This window comes from Neoarius graeffei, chromosome 16, assembly GCF_027579695.1.
Source record: "Neoarius graeffei isolate fNeoGra1 chromosome 16, fNeoGra1.pri, whole genome shotgun sequence".
Classification (NCBI taxonomy): Eukaryota; Metazoa; Chordata; class Actinopteri; order Siluriformes; family Ariidae; genus Neoarius; species Neoarius graeffei.
In genome coordinates, this window is record NC_083584.1 from 28,929,879 (window position 1) to 28,952,162 (window position 22,284).

The 22,284-nt window shown below is 41.6% G+C and overlaps 1 protein-coding gene across 1 annotated transcript in view; it reads right to left on the reverse strand.

The window, feature by feature from the left end:
• Positions 1 to 2,506: 2,506 nt before the first annotated feature.
• The window catches only part of ppp1r9a (protein phosphatase 1, regulatory subunit 9A), a 117,228-nt gene continuing 97,450 nt past the window's right edge, over positions 2,507 to 22,284 (reverse strand). The window contains 8 exon segments of the mRNA XM_060942748.1: positions 2,507 to 5,043; positions 5,045 to 5,155; positions 7,025 to 7,207; positions 12,083 to 12,202; positions 14,875 to 14,911; positions 15,191 to 15,260; positions 16,872 to 16,935; positions 18,731 to 18,849. Of these exon segments, the coding sequence (XP_060798731.1) occupies positions 4,948 to 5,043; positions 5,045 to 5,155; positions 7,025 to 7,207; positions 12,083 to 12,202; positions 14,875 to 14,911; positions 15,191 to 15,260; positions 16,872 to 16,935; positions 18,731 to 18,849 (800 nt within the window). The 3' untranslated portion in view covers positions 2,507 to 4,947.

A 22,284-nucleotide genomic window follows, 5' to 3' on the forward strand; every position in this document is an offset into this window, starting at 1 on the left:
CGCCTTTCACCCGTAGTCAGCTGGGATAGGCTCCAGCTTGCCTGCGACCCTGTAGAAGGATAAAGCGGCTAGAGATAATGAGATGAGATGAGATAATAATATTCAGCTCCACTGTGCTAGCATTGGCCTTCGTTAGCATTAGACTGGCTGGAAGGTAACTGGGCTGCCGTGCTAAAAGCACCAAGTCACGGGTAAGCTAGTGTTGGCCTTCGCTAACATTACTGCTACACCAGATGGAAGGTAACTGGACTGCCATGCTAACAGCACTGTGTCACAGGTTAGCTAGCATTGGCCTTCGAGAATGCTGATATGAAGAGAGTGTTTATATAATAATAATAATATTTGCTGGCTTTTTTTCATGGTCTGTCAGATATATTCTATGCAGCTACTCATCTTCGACTCGTTCAATATCATGCTAGCTGAATGGAATATATCTGATAGACCACTCAAAGCCAGCCAATATCCATCCATCCATAATCTGTAGCCGTTTATCCTGTGCAGGGTCACAGGCAAGCTGGAGCTTATCCCAGCTGACTATGGGCAAGAGGCGGGGTACACCCTGGACAAGTCGCCAGGTCATCACAGGGCTGACACATAGAGACAAACAACCATTCACACTCACATTCACACCTACGGTCATTTTAGAGTCACCAGTTAACCTAACCTGCATGTCTTTGGACTGTGGGGGAAACCGGAGCACCCGGAGGAAACCTACGCGGACACGGGGAGAACATGCAAACTCCGCACAGAAAGGCCCCTGTTGGCCACTGGGCTCGAACGCAGGACCTTCTTGCTGTGAGGTGACAGTGCTAACCACTACACCACTGTGCCACCCAGCCAACCGATATTATTTAATTACTGTACATGCAAGACACATTCTCGATGGAATAAAAACACGTATTCTATTCTCTTCTAGTGGGTTTCATTCATTTGGTTTGATAGCATGCAATATTGCTAGTATATCGCTTATCCTATGTGTATTACGTCACTCTACCCAATGGAGAATGAGTGTTGAATATGGTTTACGATATTGCATGGTTGTCTAGACAACATGACATCACCCGTCGAAGACGTAAAACTTCCACACTAGCAAGCGACTGTGACAATTTGTAAACAAACATGGCCGCCAGGTTTGCTTGATTAAATACGGAATGCCTTTGACTCATTCAATATCATGTTAGCTGAATGGAATACATCTGACAGACCACTCAACGCCAGCCAATATTATTTAAATATGTCACTCAGATCCGCGATGTACGGTATTTTGTATGAAAAATGTGAGTTTTTCAACATGAGAAGATAAACTTCATATCTTCAAGCTAATGTGTGATTTTCATACAACATCTCATGCTTGAAGCATCCTTTTCCATGAGTCATCCATCATAGCTGATTAAAATGGTACATTTTACACAAATGTACAGGTACGAGGCCCTGTTTCATACACATTCGCTTCGGTGAAAATTTTGGAATAAAAGTCACCAGAAATTCATCATCTGAATTTCCTGAAGAGCATGGGAAGAAGTAGTAGTTTTCCTTCTTCTTTTTTTCTTTATTTTCAATGATATTATGATATTTACTGAGGAGGTCATTTTAAAAGTACAACCGTTACCCAAATTATATAGATGAAAAGTCCATTTTTAACTTAAAACAATCTCATTTTTCAGTAAATCATTATAAATGGCTCAATCAATGACAAAAACTCAACCCTATTAATTTCAGTCCCATCACTTCCTTCAGAACAACGTGCAATCATTCTGAACAAAGTAGCCTTGTAACAGTTCAATACATGTTTTTTTTTTAGATTGAGTGACTGAAAATGATTAAAAAGTAAAATTAAAATCTTAAGAGTTACAAGTGGTAAATGGCACCCAACTGTAGAGTCTCGCTAATAGTATTTTCCTCCTGAAACTGGCTATAGGGCGGCACGGTGGTGTAGTGGTTAGCGCTGTCGCCTCACAGCAAGAAGGTCCTGGGTTCGAGCCCCGGGGCCGGCGAGGGCCTTTCTGTGTGGAGTTTGCATGTTCTCCCCGTGTCCGCGTGGGTTTCCTCCGGGTGTTCCGGTTTCCCCCACAGTCCAAAGACATGCAGGTTAGGTTGACTGGTGACTCTAAATTGACCGTAGGTGTGAATGTGAGTGTGAATGGTTGTCTGTGTCTATGTGTCAGCCCTGTGATGACCTGGCGACTTGTCCAGGGTGTACCCCGCCTTTCGCCCGTAGTCAGCTGGGATAGGCTCCAGCTTGCCTGCGACCCTGTAGAAGGATAAAGCGGCTACAGATAATGAGATGAGATGAGAAACTGGCTATAACATGGCCTATATACACAGCCTAAAATAGTGAAGACATCATCACTGATGTACGGTAAACTCAGTAGGTAACATTCTTTATATAAACATATATATAATACTACACAAATAAAATATACTGTATAATATAACCATATTATCAATATGATAATAAGGACTACAGAAAATAAAAATCAGAGACTGTTTTGGAATGAACCTTCATTGTATTTCTCTGAATGGTTGTGTCATTTGGAGGTGTATTTACAGGTCAACATGAGTGACAACTGAGTGACACTTACAATTAAAAAGATGGTAAATATGACTGTCCTACAACTAAGGGAAACATGGCACCTTGGGGTCTTTCATGCAGCTATGAGTTAACAAAACAGAGTGAAAAAAGATCTGAGGACGTTTTTTTTTGTTCCAGGAGCAGTTCTGTACTTTCGTACTTTCACTGATTTGCATCATCTTTGAACTGGAAGGAGCTAACGCCTTGCTTTTCTGTGGGGAAACAGGAAGCTTAGCAGAAAGCACAGAAGTTCATAAACTGGGCAGTAACTGTTTATACAAACTGATGAACAGCTGCCTTGTTTGTGCGTTTGAAGAGTGATGGAGCGCTCGTTTAGAAACTGAACTGCAGAACGAGAAGGTGCACACAGTTTCAGCAATGTGTGTGTTGTGTACTCAAGCCTAACAATGGTTATGCATCATGAACACCAGCATCACTCATGATTATACTGTGCATACACACATTCATATAGATAACCCATAGCAAAGAGACAACATCTCTTAAAAGCTTCAGTTCACATATTGCTTTTAACTGTCGGATATAAAAGTCATGGCATGTTGCTGACTGACCGAGAAATCTGAAAGCAGCAGTTTGATTTGGATGCGTTTATCAAGGATCAACATAAAGGATAGAAACACAGAGAACCTAATTGACCACTGGGATAGATCGATCACTTTTGAACAATTTTTGGCATGAATATGACTATGTCGTACTTTGTTGATAAATTACATCAGTCAATTTTTTTTTCCTTTTTTTTTTTTAAGATTTGAAAAATAAATAATTCAAACAAAACTCCTTACAAGAAAATGGTTCCTAACACACTATAGCTCAATGACAGTAACTATAAGCATATGCGGAGCAAATACCAACATATCGGAGAACTTTGAGAATTCACACATTGATTCAGCACTGCCTGATACTCTGCAGTGCCGCCGCCACGTTTCTATTGAAATAATCATGATTTTAAATGTAAACTTGGAAATTATCACAGCAGAACAAAATAGTGTTCACAGAAAAGAAGACATTCACTGGATGAGGGAAACTTGAAAATGTAGAAAGAGTAACACAAAAAAAAGTATAATTGTATCAGTAAAACGAGCAAAGCAAATGACGAGCTACCAAACTACAGCTGAATATTAAATAAGCAAATTGGAAATCTGATAGAAATATCTCATGTATTGACTGTACATTAAAAAGTCACAATAGAATCATTAGGATCAATACTTGCTAGTATTATACTGTATATACTGAATTAAAAGTATTTTGGAACACTTTTTTTTCCCATGATATGGCGCTAAGCTAAAACTGACAGGCATGAACACAGCAGTCTGATGGAGAAAACAAATCTCACTCCACTTGACCAGAAAATAAAATAACATTTATATAATAAGTGTTAAATAATAAATTTGAATAGGTCTGCTTTAAGTGCAGGTTTGTCAGCTACTGAACACCATTTAGATGTTGGAGTACCGTAATCAGGGGGTTTCACACACTCAGAGCAGCTATGCTATACAAAATCTATACAGCGGTAGTTTCAAAGGCAGCGCTTGAGTCTAACTGAGATCTAGTTCAGTCAAATGACGACTAAAAGCAGGTAATGGTGAGGAGGAGGAAGAAGAAGAAGCAGCAGGACGTCGCAGCGATCTGTTCTGTCATCTTTGGAGTGCATTTTCAGTATCAGCTCTTTGCAGTGTGGTTGTACAGTATATTCAGGCCTCTCCTTGATTATTACATGTCGCTTGTTTCTTTGTTTTAGGCTCTGAACAGCTGACTTTCTTATTTACATCGCTGAGGGATACAGGACACTAAACAGCAGACTGTTAAAGTGTTAAAACAGCTACAGGTATACAATATCCACAAGGTCAGATGGAGTTAGTGTGAGGTCTGTGATATTTCAATGGCTTTCTTCTCAGAGTAAGATTTCTGTATTTCCAGTGAGTAGCGCTCGAGCTTTCAGACAGAATGACAGCAGCACTGTGCGTCGCTATCACCTGTGCTTTAAGCCAAGAGATTTTTCACACAGAGTAAACCGCACATCTTGGTCTCTCATATATATTTGTGTGTGTGTGTACATTTTTAATGTTTAAAGGTGCTTGAAATCTCAGAACTTAATTCTGTTAATTCATTTCAAGCTAAAATGCAAATAAATGGACACCTCTCAGATGAACAAGCATTCTAAAACTGCTGATCCAAAAAAAAAAAAATTGAAATTACAGTTAAAAACTTCAGTTATTCAGGATGGTTTGGTTTATTTTCTCCAGTGGCAGTTCAGTAGCAGTGCCTCCTCCAGTGAGATTCTGAAGTCTACTAAAAGGAGCCCAGTCTAGAGTACCATAAAATACTAGACTCAAGTAATTTTTAGGATTGAATAGCCGTCACTCTGTAGTACCCTTTCCCAGCTCAGAGGTCTTGCTGTTTTTGTGGCGTTTTTTCTGCAGTTGCTCCAGTTCTTTCTTGTGTCGTTTTTCCACACTGCTTCTGCAGCTTCTCCTTGTTCCTTCGGGCCTTCTCCATCAGCACCTTCAGATCCTTCAGCTTCCTTTTAAACACAGCCCGGTCCTGAGAAGACGCTACACCTAGATCCTAGAAGAAGGAAACACTGGCACTGAGCATAAAGACTGCAATTTTGACCTGCTAACCAGGGGCCATATTCGTAAACAATGTATCTGATCCAGTAAGCCACTAAAATTTCATTCCATCATGCTTGACATGAGGGATCTTCCAAGAACCAGAACATTTGACCATATTACCTCAACGTTTGGCCATGTTACCCGTATTACTTTGTAACCATCGGGGTAAAACATTAATTTAAATTTTTCCAACACAGGAATATCTTCAGGACAGGAGTTTGTGCTTTTTGGTTTCTCAGGAGCATGTCGAGACGCATTTTTGTGTGTTTTATTAACTTCGAGAGAGGGAAAAAAATTAGGTTGGTGAGGAAAGTATGTGGGGCGGCACGGTGGTGTAGTGGGTAGCGCTGTCGCCTCACAGCAAGAAGGTCCAGGTTCGAGCCCCGTAGCCGGCGAGGGCCTTTCTGTGCGGAGTTTGCATGTTCTCCCCGTGTCCGCGTGGGTTTCCTCCGGGTGCTCCGGTTTCCCCCACAGTCCAGAGACATGCAGGTTAGGTTAACTGGTGGCTCTAAATTGACCGTAGGTGTGAATGTGAGTGTGAATGGTTGTCTGTGTCTATGTGTCAGCCCTGTGATGACCTGGCGACTTGTCCAGGGTGTACCCCGCCTTTCGCCCGTAGTCAGCTGGGATAGGCTCCAGCTTGCCTGCGACCCTGTAGAAGGATAAAGCGGCTAGAGATAATGAGATGAGATGAGATGAGGAAAGTATGTCATGCGGTTCTTTACTAAATAAAATATTGTAATCATTGTTAAAATGCAGTTCACGAGAAATAAAATACTGAAATAAATCAACATCGAGGTGTCACACCTGCACTTGTGAGCATATTTAAGGACTCACAGTTCACACCATCATTGCGATGTAATGCTCTGTGTATCCTTGCCTGACATGACCAAGCCTTCATTATTCCACAGTGCTGATTCTAGTTTTGACTTTGTGTTTTTGACTTTGCCTTTCTGACATTACCTTTGACATCCTGTCTATGCCTCGCCTGACCATTGCCTGTTTTTCGACTTTGCCTTTTGCCTCATGTTTTGGATTTTGTCTGCCTGTGTGTTTAACAAACTGTCTAACTGCTTTTACATCTCTCTCTCACCTGTTTACCTGACAGAGGGATGCTCACACCAGTCTGTCATTTATTATTTTCCTATAACAGAATGTCTCGTGGGCGGCACGGTGGTGTAGTGGTTAGCGCTGTCGCCTCACACCAAGAAGGTCCGGGTTCGAGCCCTGTGGCCGGCGAGGGCCTTTCTGTGCAGAGTTTGCATGTTCTCCCCGTGTCCGCGTGGGTTTCCTCCGGGTGCTCCGGTTTCCCCCACAGTCCAAAGACATGCAGGTTAGGTTAACTGGTGACTCTAAATTGAGCGTAGGTGTGAATGTGAGTGTGAATGGTTGTCTGTGTCTATGTGTCAGCCCTGTGATGACCTGGCGACTTGTCCAGGGTGTACCCCGCCTCTCGCCCGTAGTCAGCTGGGATAGGCTCCAGCTTGCCTGCGACCCTGTAGAAGGATAAAGCGGCTAGAGATAATGAGATGAGATGAGATGAGAATGTCTCATCATGTGTTGTTTCTCCCTTAATGTATTTGCTACTGTTTCTCTCCTGTAATGATTTATAATCCCAATACCCAGGGTTACCCAGAAGAGGATGTCCTTTTGAGTCTGCTTTCTCTCAAGGTTGCTTGGCTCATTAGGGATCTAAATCAACATCTGGATTTTTGTAAAGATGCTTTATGCTAATGTCTATTATTAAAATACCAATAAAATGTACATTGAATTGATATAAGATGGTCTGCGTTGTGTGAGTAGCGTGTGTGTGTGTGCTCACTTTGAGTGTGTCATTGTTGAGTTGCAGGAGCTGCTCTCCATCCACGTTCTTGGCAGTGAACTGAGGGATGTACTGCTCCAGGTTTAGGCCCATGAGCCAGAGACACACCTGCTGACACGACCAGTCTGGCACACTGCGGTTCTGCCACTGGTGCTGCCTCAATGGCTGCCCTTCATCCTGGATCTGGCACAAACACAAATACACAGCCTTAGAGAAACAGTCACATGTACTTCACATCTGAATAATCACATGATTCGCATGTGAAATGTACACATTTTTAGACACAATATTTCACTTTTTTCCACATGCAGTGCATGATTCAATTATATTCTCACACAAAGAATTCATTTCCACATGTTAATTTTTCATGTGAAGGCCCTCCACCTTTATACCTACTACTCACATAAGCATGTGAAATGTATGTGATGTTTCATACATGGCACACACACACAAACACACCTATGTAGTTATGATACACACAGTCATTGTTAGGTACTATGTATCATGTTGCGTTTTTTTTTTAAAGCAGATGAAGGATCTTTACGTACCAGAGGCAAAAAGAGATCTTGAGCGTAAATAAAACATTCAACCAAGCAGATAGTTTTGGTTAATAGATAGTTTTGCACATTTTGAGGCACAAAATAACATTCCTGCAAGAAAAAAACTGTCCCTAATTTAGATGAGCAGGCACTCAGTCTTGACCCAGCTGACGTACGCAAGATCCTGAGAGGAGTCAATGTCCAGAAGGCAGCGGGTCGTCATAACATTCCAGGACAGGTGCTCAAGGAATGTGCAGATCAGCTGGCTCCGGTCCTCACAGACATCTTTAACACCTCTCTGAGCCAGGCTGTAGTTCCATCATGCTTCAAGGTGGCTACTATAATCCCAGTGCCAAAACAACCCCACAATTACATGTTTAAATGATTAACACCCGGTTGCACTCACACCCATAATGATGAAGTGCTTCGAGTGACTGGTTAAAGCCCATATCCATCTCCAGGCTCCCCCTCACATTTGACCCGTTCCAGTTTGCCTACCATCCCAACCGCTCCACAGAGAATGCTATATCCACTGTACTTCACCTGAGCCTGGCACATCTGGAGAAGAACACATGTGCGAATGCTGTTTCTAGACTTCAGTTCAGGGTTCAGTTCATGATCATCCCCCAGCATCTGGTAGGAAAACTAGGCCTCTTGGGCCTCAGCACACCCCTGTGTAACTGGCTACTGGACTAACGAACAGACCCCAATCTGCACGGGCTGGAAACATCTCCAGCGCCATCTCCCTGAGTACCGGCTCCCCTCAGGGCTGTGTACTGAGTCCATTACTGTTCACCCTGATGACCCACGGTTGCTGTGCCAGATTCAGTACAAATCACATTGTGAAGTATGCGGATGACACGACAGTGGTGGGCCTCATTCAGGATGACAACGAACAGGCCTACAGGGAGGAGGTGAGACAGCTGGTGGACTGGTGCAATGAAAACAACCTGGTCCTGAATGTTGAAAAAAACAAAAGAGATCATTGCGGACTTAAGGAGAAATAGGCACAGTCACACACCACTTCTCATAAATGACACCGCAGTGGAGTTAGCCAGCAGCTCCAAGTTCCTGGGGGTGCAGATCACAGACAATTTGACTTGGTCCCTCAACATCGCCTCTCTTGCGAAGAGAGCACAGAATCACCTGAACTTTCTGCGCTGGATGAGAAGACCCCCCCATCCTCACTACTTTCTATAGGAGCACCATAGAGAGTGTACCAACCAGCTGCATCTCTGTCTGGTTTGGGGACTGCAAAGCCTCAGCCTGGTAGATTGTGTGAAGAGTGGTGAGGACAGCGGAAAAGATCATCGGGACGTCTCTGCCTTCCATCCAAGACATTGCAATCGAACGCTGTCTGACCAGGGATCAGAACATTATAAAAGACCCCACCCTTCCACATCATGAACTGTTCTCCCTGCTGCCCTCTGGCAATAGGCTCTGCAGTATCCGGAGCAGAACAACCAGGTTCTGTAACAGCTTCTTCCCCTAAACCATCAGATTCCTGAACTCTAAATAATCCCCTACCATATATACCTGGACAAGAACCTCACTATCCGGAATATGTGCAATATCCTACATGCTGCTATAAATCCTTTATTGTGAAATATATTTAATATACAGTTGTGTTCAAAATAATAGCAGTGTGTTTAAAAACGTGAGTAAAGCTCAAAATCCTTATAATAGTTTTTATTTCCATGCATTGGGAACACTGCACATTATATTCTACATCAAAACATGAAGAAAAATGTATGAATATTTTAATTACTTTACAGAAAATGAAGAAAAATGAACATTGGGCTGTTCAAAAAAATAGCAGTGTCTGCATTTTTCATTACAAACTCCAAATATTTACTGTATAAACTGAAAAAATCTTAAGGATTTAGTATTCCTGTGAATCACTAAACTAATATTTAGTTGTATAACTACGGTTTCTGAGAACTTCTGGCACCTGTGAACAGGTATTCCAGCCCAGGATGATTTGACAACATTCCACAATTCCTCTGCATTTCTTGGTTTTGCCTCAGAAACAGCATTTTTGATGTCACCCCACAAGTTTTCTATCGGATTAAGGTCCGGGGATTGGGCTGGCCACTCCATAACTTTCATTTTGTTGGTCTTGAACCCTGATGCTGCTCGCTTACTGGTGTGTTTGGGGTCGTTGTCTTGTTGAAACACCCATTTCAAGGGCATTTCCTCTTCAGCATAAGGCAACATGACCTCCTCAAGTATTTTGATATATGCAAACTGATCCATGATCCCTGGTATACGATAAATGGGCCCAACACCATAGTAAGAGAAACATCCCCATATCATGATGCTTGCACCACCATGCTTCACTGTCTTCAGAGTGTACTGTGGCTTGAATTCAGTGTTTGGGGGTCGTCTGAAAAACTGTCTGCGGCTCTTGGACCCAAAAAGAACAATTTTACTTTCATCAGTCCACAAAATGTTTTTCCATTTCTCTTTAGGCCAGTCGATGTGTTCTTTGGCAAATTGTATCCTCTTCAGCACGTCTTTTTTTTAACAGTGGAACTTTGCGGGAGCTTCTTGCCGATAGATTAGCTTCACACAGGCATCTTCTAATTGTCACAGTACTCACAGGTAACTTCAGACCGTCTTTGATCACCCTGGAGCTGATCATTGGCTGAGTCTTTGCCATTCTGGCTATTCTTCGATCCATTCGAATGGTAGTCTTCTGTTTTCTTCCACGTCTCTCTGGCTTTGCTGTCCATTTTAAAGCACTGGAGATCATTTTAGCTGAGCAGCCCATCATTTTCTGCACTTCTTTACAGTATACGTTTTACCTCTCCAATCAACGTTTCAATCAAAGCACGCTGTTCTTCTGAACAATGTCTGGAACGACCCATGTTTCTCAGGTTTTCAGAGAGAAATGCATGTACAATACATGCTTGCTTCATCCTTAAATTAGGGCCACCTGACTGACATCTGTTTTTTCACAGAATGAATGACCTCACTAATTGAACTCCACACTGCTATTATTTTGAACACGTCCCTTTGACTTAATTATTCGATTACACAGACTCAGGAGCATGCATATCATGAATGTTGGGTCTGTTGGTTTTCTATGACTCTACTACACCTACTGGTAAATTATTTGCCATGTAGTAATATAATTTCCACCAAAAACAGTGATTGATCTGGTTAGTCGTGTTGGACTGCTATTATTTTGAACACAAGTGTATATAACACAGTTAGTATATTTTATTCAAGTTTTTTCTTTAATTTAAGGTATCTAATCATAAAATTTGATATTTTGTTTACCAGACTACGTGCAGGGCGGCACGGTGGTGTAGTGGTTAGCGCTGTCGCCTCACAGCAAGAAGGTCCTGGGTTCGAGCCCCGGGGCCGTCGAGGGCCTTTCTGTGTGGAGTTTGCATGTTCTCCCCGTGTCTGTGTGGGTTTCCTCCGGGTGCTCCGGTTTCCCCCACAGTCCAAAGACATGCAGGTTAGGCTAACTGGTGACTCTAAATTGACCGTAGGTGTGAGTGTGAATGGTTGTCTGTGTCTATGTGTCAGCCCTGTGATGACCTGGCGACTTGTCCAGGGTGTACCCCGCCTTTCGCCCATAGTCAGCTGGGATAGGCTCCAGCTTGCCTGCGACCCTGTAGAAGGATAAAGCGGCTAGAGATAATGAGATGAGATGAGACTACGTGCAGTAGTTATATTGACGTAAGCCAGTGGAACAAAATTTAGTTCAAATGTGCATTCTGAATGGACAGGTGAATGACAATAAATCTATCTATCTATCCATCTATCTATAGTCTTACTGCCTCATAGCTCCAGGGTCCCCTGTTCGAACCTGAGCTCAGGCTACTGTCTGTGTGGACTTCTGCAAGTTCTTCCTGTGTCTCTGTAGGTTCCCTTCACATTCTCTGGTTTCCTCCATCTTCCCAAAATCATTCCAGTATGTGAACTGGTGACTCCAAATTACCCCTAGGTGTAAATGAGTGTATGAATGTGTGTGTGTGTGTGTGTGTGTGTGTGTGTGTGTGTGTGTGTGTGTGTGTGTGTGTGTGTGTGTGTGTGTGTGCACACGCGCATGATGCCCTGTGATTGACCGGCATCCCATTCAGGGTGTATTCCCACCTCATGACCAGTGTTCCCAGAATAGTCTCTGGATCCACCATGACCCTGACCAAAATAAAGTGGTTACTGAAGATGAATGAATGAATGATATTCAGTCAACTTTATCCAAATGAAATGTAAGAAATGTAAAAAAAAAACAATAAGAAAAAAAAACACTCTGAGAGAAACATCGCACGACAACGCATATGCTGAAGTAATCCATTAAATAAGCCTCACCTCATCATCACTCGTATCCAGACTCTGACATGGGCAGCACAGAGAAAAAGTGACTTTGTTAGCTTTAGCATGAGCATACAGGCAACAGCCCCATCTGCTGGCTTGAAACTTGCAAAGCTTATTTTTAGCCCTGTCATGCTCATCGTATTAACGTCCTTAAATGATCAAGAAAACGCTAGTTATACCCGCTCACCTCATCTGAAGAAAGCACTAGTGTGTGTGAGTGGCCAGTCAGCTTGGGCTCGGTGATCACACCCCAGATCTCTCCTGAGCTCGAGCTGCTCACGCTGACATCATCCATTACAGTAGAAGCCTGAGAAAACAATCAGCACATCAATCAGAACACGTAGAAAATGCATTAAACAGCCTTTCTTGTCTCTATATAGCAGAATAGCCTGCTGTGTATTCCTCCGGGATGATCGCGTCACTGGTGTAAATAATCAGCAAATTGTTCGTGATTGATTCTTAATTTCGTTTATTACACCTAATTAAATGAAAAGAAACCCACAGATGACAGAGGAACTCCCAGAAGGAGTGTGATCAATAAACATGCTTCAACTGAAAGCAATTTGTGTTTGATGAAAGTGAATGTTTTAAGACAAAGAACACATGTAGAGTTGTGTGCAAAAATTTGCACCCCTCCTTTTTTTTGTTTTTAGTTTATCTGCAAAATAGGATTAAATGCTTATTAGTCTAAGCCAACAATTATTTTTATTAATACGCTCAGATGTTTGCAACCCCACTGATATGCTTTAGGTAATTTACTTAAATGTGCCTCATTAAGGAGTCTCATGACTTAAAACCATCCTTTTTAAAGTTTTAGACAGGCTCTCATGGAGTTTTCTCTGAGCAGTCAAATTAAAAGATCAGGAAAAATGCTCTCACAATACTTATCAGAAGCTACTGACCATTTGAGGGGTATAAAAAGATATCACAGATAAGATTAAGAAATATTAATACCTTACGGTAACCTAGAGTTTTGGCCCATTTTGCTGCTTGTCATAATGAAGGAGCATTTGTAAAACTTAACTCACATTTTAATGTCCTGTTAGTTTCAGCATTTTGAAGTAAGGGTATACTAACTTTCGCACTCAACTCTACAAGAGGTAATAAATCAATATAATCTGTTCTGTACTGTAATTTCGGTTGGGACTGTTCTGTCTGATGCTACACACAACAGCATCCCAAACCCCCAAAATATATCTACTGTATATCTATGGCTTAGTAGAGAAAAGACAATAAGCACTGACTTTAGTTTGAGACTTTATTTTGTGTGTGTGTGTGTGTGTGTGTGTGTGTGTGTGTGTCCATGAATCTTGCAGGCTGTCTTCCTCAAAGCTGATGAACCAATATAATATTGACTGAAAGTCTCGTCTCTCATAAAGACTCCTTTGCAGCTGATATTTTTTGAGGGATTTTTATAGCCTTCCTTAAAACAAGAGTGCTCTGAAAGCACAATATCCCCCGCTGGCAACTACTGTATATCTATGCTATAAGTACTAAATACACCCTCATGAAATTGTCAAAGTACAAGTTTGGTAATCAAGGGCCGTAACTTTGGTAAAATGCGACTGAATTGAACAAAACTGCAATATGCGTATTACCGATATATAACAAAGAATCTTGTCAAGTTTCATGAAATTCCACCAAAAATTGTGAGAGGATTGGATTTCAGAAGGAGAGTACCCTTCCCGGGACGGATGGACATCGCCACAACATAATCCCCCTTTGGGCCTTTCGGCCAGCGGGGGATAAAAATGATATTAACACTTTTTTTTTTCTATCACTTGTACTTCTAACTGGGAAAAACTGAAAGAACCAACTAAACCAATTATTTCAATACACATTTCAGTAATGAAAACTATAAACTATTTCCTGGTACTACATCACTGGTTCTTTTCATAATAACTAACCTTTAAAATAACGCATTTGCATCAGTTCCAAGCATTATACAGTACATAACAATAATTAACAATTATTCCATTATATCGAGTCGTACATGAGCTGATAGCCAACGAGGCACGTAGCGCCGAGTGGGCTACAAGCCATGTACGATGAGATTGAGTGGAATAATTGTTTTATTATATCCACATTCACTGGATTTTGAGAAACGGAGCATTATTTTTTTTTTTGCAAATTTGATAAATAAAAACTTTATACAAAATGCCCAACAAAATCATTTCTGCTTAGAATGTAAATAAACCGGTGAAATGACAGTAGCAATTTGTGAAAAATGTTATGTTAATAATAATTCTTGAAAAATAAAAAAAAGATACGTTCTTCATATTTTGTTCCTCTTTTTGTATTTTTTGGGGTTTTGTTTTCAAGTAGGGTTTTTATTTTGTCCTCGGTTGGTTCAGCAAAACACTCCACCATTTTGTTTTTCTCTACTCGCCATATATGAGCTGATAGCCTGGTACGGTAATAGGAGCCAATCAGAGTGTGCGATTGCTCATATCCAGTGAATGTGGATAGAATAAAAAGTAATATGCTTTGTATAGGTCTTCCAAAAATACCAATTTTCATAAAAGCAGATTTTAAAATGATCATCTTTCTATCCATTCTTCCATCACATAAGAAGTCATTTGTAAGAGGAAAAAAAAATCTGTGTCTTTATTACTAAGAAAACTGCAGATTAATCTACTTGCAGTGAATTGCTCTAAAAACAGTATGGAAAGCTTTTAAAGTCCTTGATTTGTTTCAAATTAATGTGGCGCAAACAGAGAGCTGATTTCAAATATTTGCATTACACTGGAACAAATGGTTTCAATTTTATGAGCATATTTCTGGGTTTACCACAGATAGAGTACCAAGTTATATGAGTAGGAGCCGAAGTGTGGCCATGAAAAATATTTCTGCTGCAAACCAAAGAAATGTTATCAGAAAACACAGCTCGAATAAACAGCCAACCTCATTACTAACAAACAACATGTAAAACAAAGTTTCTCATTTTCAGATAAGATAGGGATTGATGAAAAGCCATACCTTGCTTGTGTGCTTCTCTACTGATGGGTCTGTGGAGCTTGACGGCAGAAAAGAGGTTACAGAAGAATACACAATTATGTCTGGTTCAGAAGATTTCATTCTATTCACATTTGAATGTATTTCTGTCTTTCTGAAGATGAAGATGGTAGTGGTCTCTTGGGATGTTTGCTTAGGCCATACGGCATATTTCCCAACCCCATAAACATTAATACTGCCTTCAACTCATAATACATATAAAATCATAATCCTGTTGGATTGGTCATTAATATGTCTTGAAATTCTCCACAATGCATCATCATAATTCTATTCATCTTACCCCCGGTCCACAAGCTTCTTGCTGCATTTTATATCTTGACCTTGGGAAAAGCTTGACACCACTGGAGGACCTGTTGACAGCCCAAAATTCAAACTTTACACTTTAGCACTCATTCTAAGGCTGTAATCATGTTATTTCCACTTTAAAGCCAAACATAATGTGGACACCTGACCATCAAGCCTATATGTAGGCCTTCCTCAAATTGCTGCTACAATGTTGGAGGCACACAATTGGCTAGAACGTCTTTGCATGCTGTAGCACTAAGATTTCCCGTCACTGAAGTGAAGGGCGCGGCACAGTGGTGCATTGTCACCTCAGAACAAGAAAGTTCTGGGTTCAAACCTCGTGGCTGACTGCACAGAAGGCCCCTGAGTTTGCATGTTCTCCCTGTGCCTGCATGAGTTTCCTCTGTGTGCTTCAGTTTCCTCCCACAGTCCAAAGACATGTTGATTAGGTCAACTGGCTACTCTAAATTGCCCATAGGTATGAATGCGAATAATCGCTTATGTCCGTGTTAGCCCTGTGATAGCCTGGCAGTCTGCCCAGGGTGTACCCCACCTCTCACCCAATATCAGCTGGAATAGACACCAGCTCCAGTGCAACCCTGATGGATATATGGTATGGATGGATGGATGGATGGATGGATGGATGGATGGATGGATGGATGGATGAAGTCAAGGGAACTAAAAGGCCCAAACATTTTTCAGCATGACAATAGCCCTGTGCAGAAATAGCCTGGCTAACGCGACTTCAAAGCTCTCCGAGCTATTGGTCTGGCCAAGATATTAAGCCCAACCGTTTCCCAGAGCCCGTGGTTGACCCGCCTCCCTGAAATGCCTCAGTTTGCTACTGGTCGAAGCCAGAAAAGGCTTGACGAAGCTTAAACCAATCACATCACTCTTTCCTCTGACGTATGCGACGCGACGGGGCTAACTGGTAGATTAAACTCTTACCGAAGCCGGTCGGGAGCAAGGCGAAAACGTCCTTCCTTTCAATAAATACCTCCAGGGCTGCTCTTTGCTCCGTTTTCAATGAGAACTTCCCGTTGAATGCTTTCAATACAGCATCTATGCGTAATAGATGCGGAAGCGTGAATGAAGCGCTTCCGGCATAGATTCTGTAAACAATCTATGGCTTCCAGTCGCAGTTCTACTACGTCAGTGCCTTGAACACGCCTCTACCCAGGGCCATTGGAGATGCTCAAAGTTGATTGGTTCCCGATGTTTCGGGAGCTTGGAAGAGCTGGAGATAGCTTGCCTGGCCAGACTAAGCTCGCAACAGGCCTTCGTGTTGCGTCACGCTTAGGATGGGCGGGCCCAGGCTAGTGCAGAAAGCAAGATCCATAAAAACATAGTTTTCCAAGGTTGACATGGAAGAATTCAACCGGCCTGAGCCCTGACCTCATCTCCACTCAACGCCTTTGGAATGAATTAGAAGCCCAACCAAGCCTTCTCATTTGACATCAGTGCCTGACCACACTATTGTTCTTTCAGCTGAATGGGCAAATCCCCAGAACAATACTACAAAATCTAGTGGAAACCCTTCTCAGAATAGTGGAGCAAAGGCAGGACATGTTAATGCCTCTGGGGGGCAGATGTCCACATATTTTTGGCCAGATAATGTACCCTGACACCTCAAGAGGGAATATTTTGTAAGATTAGAGAATGCGTGGAAGACTTACCCTCACTCTCAGACACCCTGGGGGCCATCGACTCGGGTACAACAGTGGAGAGAATGTGAGAACTCTACAGAGAAAAAAAAAGAGAGGCATGGAAAAGGAAAACATCCATCCATCCATCCATCCATCCATCCATCCATCCATCCATTTTCTACCACTTATCCAGCGGAAAAGGAAAACAGATATGTTTTATATATTTTAGTACAGCCTTATCCCTCTCCCAAATGGTGCATGTTCGGCCACAAGGTCTGCAAGGCCATAGAGTATCTAATTTCCCATTTTAGATACTGCACTTCTTGAAAGTTCTTAGAAGGCACAACACTGAAAGGAAGCTGCTGATGGCCTTTTACCGGGTGACCATAGAGAGCCCACTAACCTACTGCATAACGGTGTGGTATGCAGGCTGCTCTGCTGCAGATAAGAAAGTGCTCCAGACAGTGGTGAGGTCAGCAGAGAAAATAACAGGCTGCCCACTCCCCTCTCTGGAGGACATTGCCACCTCACGCTAGCAGAGCTACCAACATCATCAAGAGCTCCATCCACCCCAGCCCCCACCTCTTTGAACTGTTACCCTCTGGCAGGCGTTATAGGTTGGTCAAAGCACGCACCTCCAGATTCAGAGACAGTTTTGGGTTGGGTTTTTTTTCCCTGAAAGCAATTTGCAGTTTAAATAATCAGAAATAAGAATATAATTAATTCATGCTGCTATGCACCTGCACTTAATTTTTATACAAATTATTTAATTTCTAGTATCACAATTCTCATTTTGTCTGTTTTTTTGCCGTCAATGTCCTGTGTTTCTACGTTTGCACCATAAAGTAGCAATTTAAATTTCGTTGTATACATTTGCAATGACAATAAAGGCAATTCAATTCAATTCAATTTCAGGTTCTAAAAAGTGCCCGAAATGAGCCCCTTTGGCAAAGTGCTCGCATCATCTGCTCTCCGGCTCACAAGCCCTTGAGATAACTAGCAAGGACCAATTATACAATTATAATGGCTGGTCTGTTGAAAGCAGCAAGGTGCCTGCAATAACATTAACGCCAATGATGGATGGAAAAGACAATCAAATTAAGCTTAAATTAATGAAGTATCTTTCTTTTTTAATGATCATTAATCAGAGAGCAGCATCAAGGTAACAACTTCTTTGGAACAAAGCCCCTTAAAATAACTGATTTAACCCAGGGTGATCTATGACCTAATTTTATCTCCAGTCTACATTTCATTTGATGTACTACTCTGAAGAACGACGTGCTCTTGCAGGCTATTATTATTAGACTATTTGTAGGTGTGATCTCCACAATGAATAACATACGACGTCTGGGAAAGTCTTAAACAGTGTCTTAAATTCTTGCTTTTATACCCTCATGTCCTTGAATACAGGTCAATAGCTTGGGACGGGTCCTATACAACACTTAAACCTATACCAGCAATTCAAAATAAGATCTGACACCAGGTGAGATTAAATCAGTACCGCTGGGGCTCAAGCATTAATATCTTATATAAAGTCTTGACAAAGAACCTGCCATGTCATTTAGCTACAGTACATGATCAAGCTCACAGCAAGAGGCTTTCAGCAAGACATAATGTTAAGATCATTCAAAGCATATAGTGATGGTTATTATTATGCTAAAGAGGATATAAGTGTTAGAAATGCTGGGCAGGTGGGCATTAAATAGAAAGGTAATGTAAATATAATATAAAATTTGTAATTACTTGTTCTACTGTGTACTTAAATCTCTCTCTCTCTCTCTCTCTCTCTGCAAATGCATCCTGCTGAGTCTCCATATGTTGTCCATTTTATGTCTGAGTGTCCTAGTTCTCTTTATCCACAGTCAATGTATGTATGTGTTGTATCTTACCTTCCGCTGGAGGACGTCCTCGTCCTCAGTAGAGCTGGTGCTGTTGTGTACACTTCTGGAGGCTTCAAACATTTGCATGTGACCCTTCACCAGGTCGCTGCCTACACACTCGACTGACTCTGACGCACATAACACGAGCCAGGAGTTACACAACAGATTATCCATACATTAACAACATAATAACAGTATTCTACTTGAAAACACAGAAGGTCTGACTTTTGTGCTTTACCTCCTTTCAGACTTCACCGTAAAAAAAAAAAAAAAAAAAAGGTGAAATGAAATAGTGTCTCATTGACAGGGCACCGAGAACTCCTTCTAAAGAGCATGTCTCAGTGAAGCCTGAGTGTCCCTTCTAAGCCGCCTCATTCAGTCACCTCGTATCTTAATCAGTATTCCAGCCCTGTCTGGTTTTATCTCTCTTATTTTGACAGCCTCAGAATGAACACATTTGCAAGGAGTAAAATGCTCTAGACCAGAGGGAAAAGCAACTTCATGGCAAAAGCACAGCTGAAAACAGAAACTGGTGTCACATTTGGCTGTGTATTTATTTCTTTTCAATCATTTCTTAAGGCCCCGTCACACTTATTCGGAATTAGCAGGAATCAAGCAGAACCAGCCGGAATGAAAAATTTTTCAAAATTCATGCCACATTCGGGCGGGAATTTCAAACTGACCAACATTCTTACAGCTTTGTAAGAATGCCGTTCAAATACTTAGAATGCGCTTCGAACCCGCCTCGAATGATTCTTGCACATTCCGGGTGTATTAGCTTTCGAATGCAGTTCAAATGTAGTTGGAACACAGTAGGAATACCTAGAATGCTGTTAGAATGCAGTAAGAATATTAAGAATGCACTTCGAATGCCGTACGAGTGCGGTTCGATTTCTGCCCGAATACCACCCGAAGTCTGGTCGGAAGGTGCCTCGAATGATGTACAAATTCACCTCAAATGCAGTCAGAACGCTCCCGGAATAGCCGCCGAATATGTTTCGAATGTCTAAGATTCAAAGAGAATGCAGCTCGAATACTTAGAATGTAGTTTGAATGTCCCGGAATATATGAAGAATTTTCATTCCGACGGCATTCCGGCTCATTTGAGGCACATTCAGGACATTCTGGCAGGATTTGAAGTGGCTTGCCATTTCGATTATTCCATTTATTTATTGAGGAAAATGATCCAATATTACATATCTGTGAGTGGCAAAAGTATGTGAACCTTTGCTTTCAGTATCTGGTGTGACCCCCTTGTGCAGCAATAACTGCAACTAAATGTTTCCGGTAACTGTTGATCAGTCCTGCACACTGGCTTGGAGGGATTTTAGCCCATTCCTCCGTACAGAACAGCTTCAACTCTGGGATGTTGGTGGGTTTCCTCACATGAACTGCTCGCTTCAGGTCCTTCCACAACATTTCCATTGGATTAAGGTCAGGACTTTGACTTGGCCATTCCAAAATATTAACTTTATTCTTCTTTAACCATTCTTTGGTAGAACGACTTGTGTGCTTAGGGTTGTTGTCTTGCTGCATGACCCACCTTCTCTTGAGATTCAGTTCATGGACAGATGTCCTGACATTTTCCTTTAAAATTCGCTGGCATAATTCAGAATTCATTGTTCCATCAATGATGGCAAGCCGTCCTGGCCCAGATGCAGCAAAACAGGCCCAAACCATGATACTACCACCACCATGTTTCACAGATGGGATAAGGTTCTTATGCTGGAATGCAGTGTTTTCCTTTCTCCAAACATAACGCTTCTCATTTTAACCAAAAAGTTCTATTTTGGTCTCATCCGTCCACAAAACGTTTTTCCAATAGCCTTCTGGCTTGTCCATGTGATCTTTAGCAAACTGCAGACGAGCAGCAATGTTCTTTTTGGAGTGCAGTGGTTTTCTCCTTGCAACCCTGCCATGCATGCCATTGTTGTTCAGTGTTCTCCTGATGGTGGACTCATGAACATTAACATTAGCCAATGTGAGAGAGGCCTTCAGTTGCTTAGAAGTTACCCTGGGGTCCTTTGTGACCTCACCGACTATTACATGCCTTGCACTTGGAGTGATCTTTGTTGGTCGACCACTCCTGGGGAGGGTAACAATGGTCTTGAATTTCCTCCATTTGTACACAATCTGTCTGACTGTGGATTGGTGGAGTCCAAACTCTTTAGAGATGGTTTTGTAATCTTTTCCAGCCTGATGCGCATCAACAACACTTTTTCTGAGGTCCTCAAAAATCTCCTTTGTTCGTGCCATGATACACTTCCACAAACGTGTTGTGAAGATCAGACTTTGATAGATCCCTGTTCTTTAAATAAAACAGGGTGCCCACTCACACCTGATTGTCATCCCATTGATTGAAAACACCTGACTCTAATTTCACCTTCAAATTAACTGCTAATCCTAGAGGTTCACATACTTTTGCCACTCACAGATATGTAATATTGGATCATTTTCCTCAATAAATAAATGAGCAAGTATAATATTTTTGTCTCATTTGTTTAACTGGGTTCTCTTTATCTACTTTTAGGACTTGTGTGAAAATCTGATGTTGTTTTAGGTCATATTTATGCAGAAATATAGAAAATTCTAAAGGGTTCACAAACTTTCAAGCACCACTGTACAGGCTGTTTCAAAAAATTTGACATAATTTCACAGTCTAATAACTTTGCCAATTCTCGTTCAATTGATCTCAAATTTTAACAGCATGTGTGGAAACAGGTCAAAATTTTATGTTTAATGTTTTTATCTTTTTAGGAATAGAAATGCCATTCGCTGGAAAAGAAAAGGCGTTTTGCGTGTTAGAGTACGCTCGAACACAGTCGAACAAGACTGTGCGGCATGCATTTATGAGAGAATTCTCTAAAAATGCACCAACTGCAGTGCAGATTTGGACACGGCACAAAAAGTTCAAAGAGGAAGGCTGTCCGTGTGTCTGTGTGTCAGGCGGTGCGCATATTGAAAATTTGTGAAATCGTTCATGGAATCCACATACCTTTGAATTTCTCATTCAAATTTTGAGGAATAAATCTTATATTGCTCAACATTAAGCCTGTTCAGTTTCATTTGCCTAGAGTATGTAGTTTCTGGGATATTTACATCTCAAATAGTATCAAATTTTTTGAAACACCCTGTATTTAAAATAAAAAAGTGCATCATGACATTATTTTTTTCAAAACAAAAAGGCAGAAATGTATGTCAAGCCCTTAAATATTAGAGACGCAAATGAACATGTTCACTTCATTGTTAGCCTAGTAAACTAGACCCACCCGCCTAGCGGCCAAAAATATTTTTGCCTAGCGAGTGGGTCTAGCCTCGCACCATATAAACAAAAACACCCCGGGCATCAAATCGTGCCCGCCAATCACAACGCAAGGTTTTTGTTTGGATTCTTTGGGCGGGCTTTTGCAGGAGTGACGACAAAGCTGCGCAACGCTGGAGAAAGCACAACAGGAAAGATGGCTACGGCTAGTGAACAGCGCACGTTTGACTCCGCTTTGGAATCAGTTTTAGAAGAATTAGACTTGGAGTTTTCATTGAAACATGAGCAGGAAGAGGCTCTC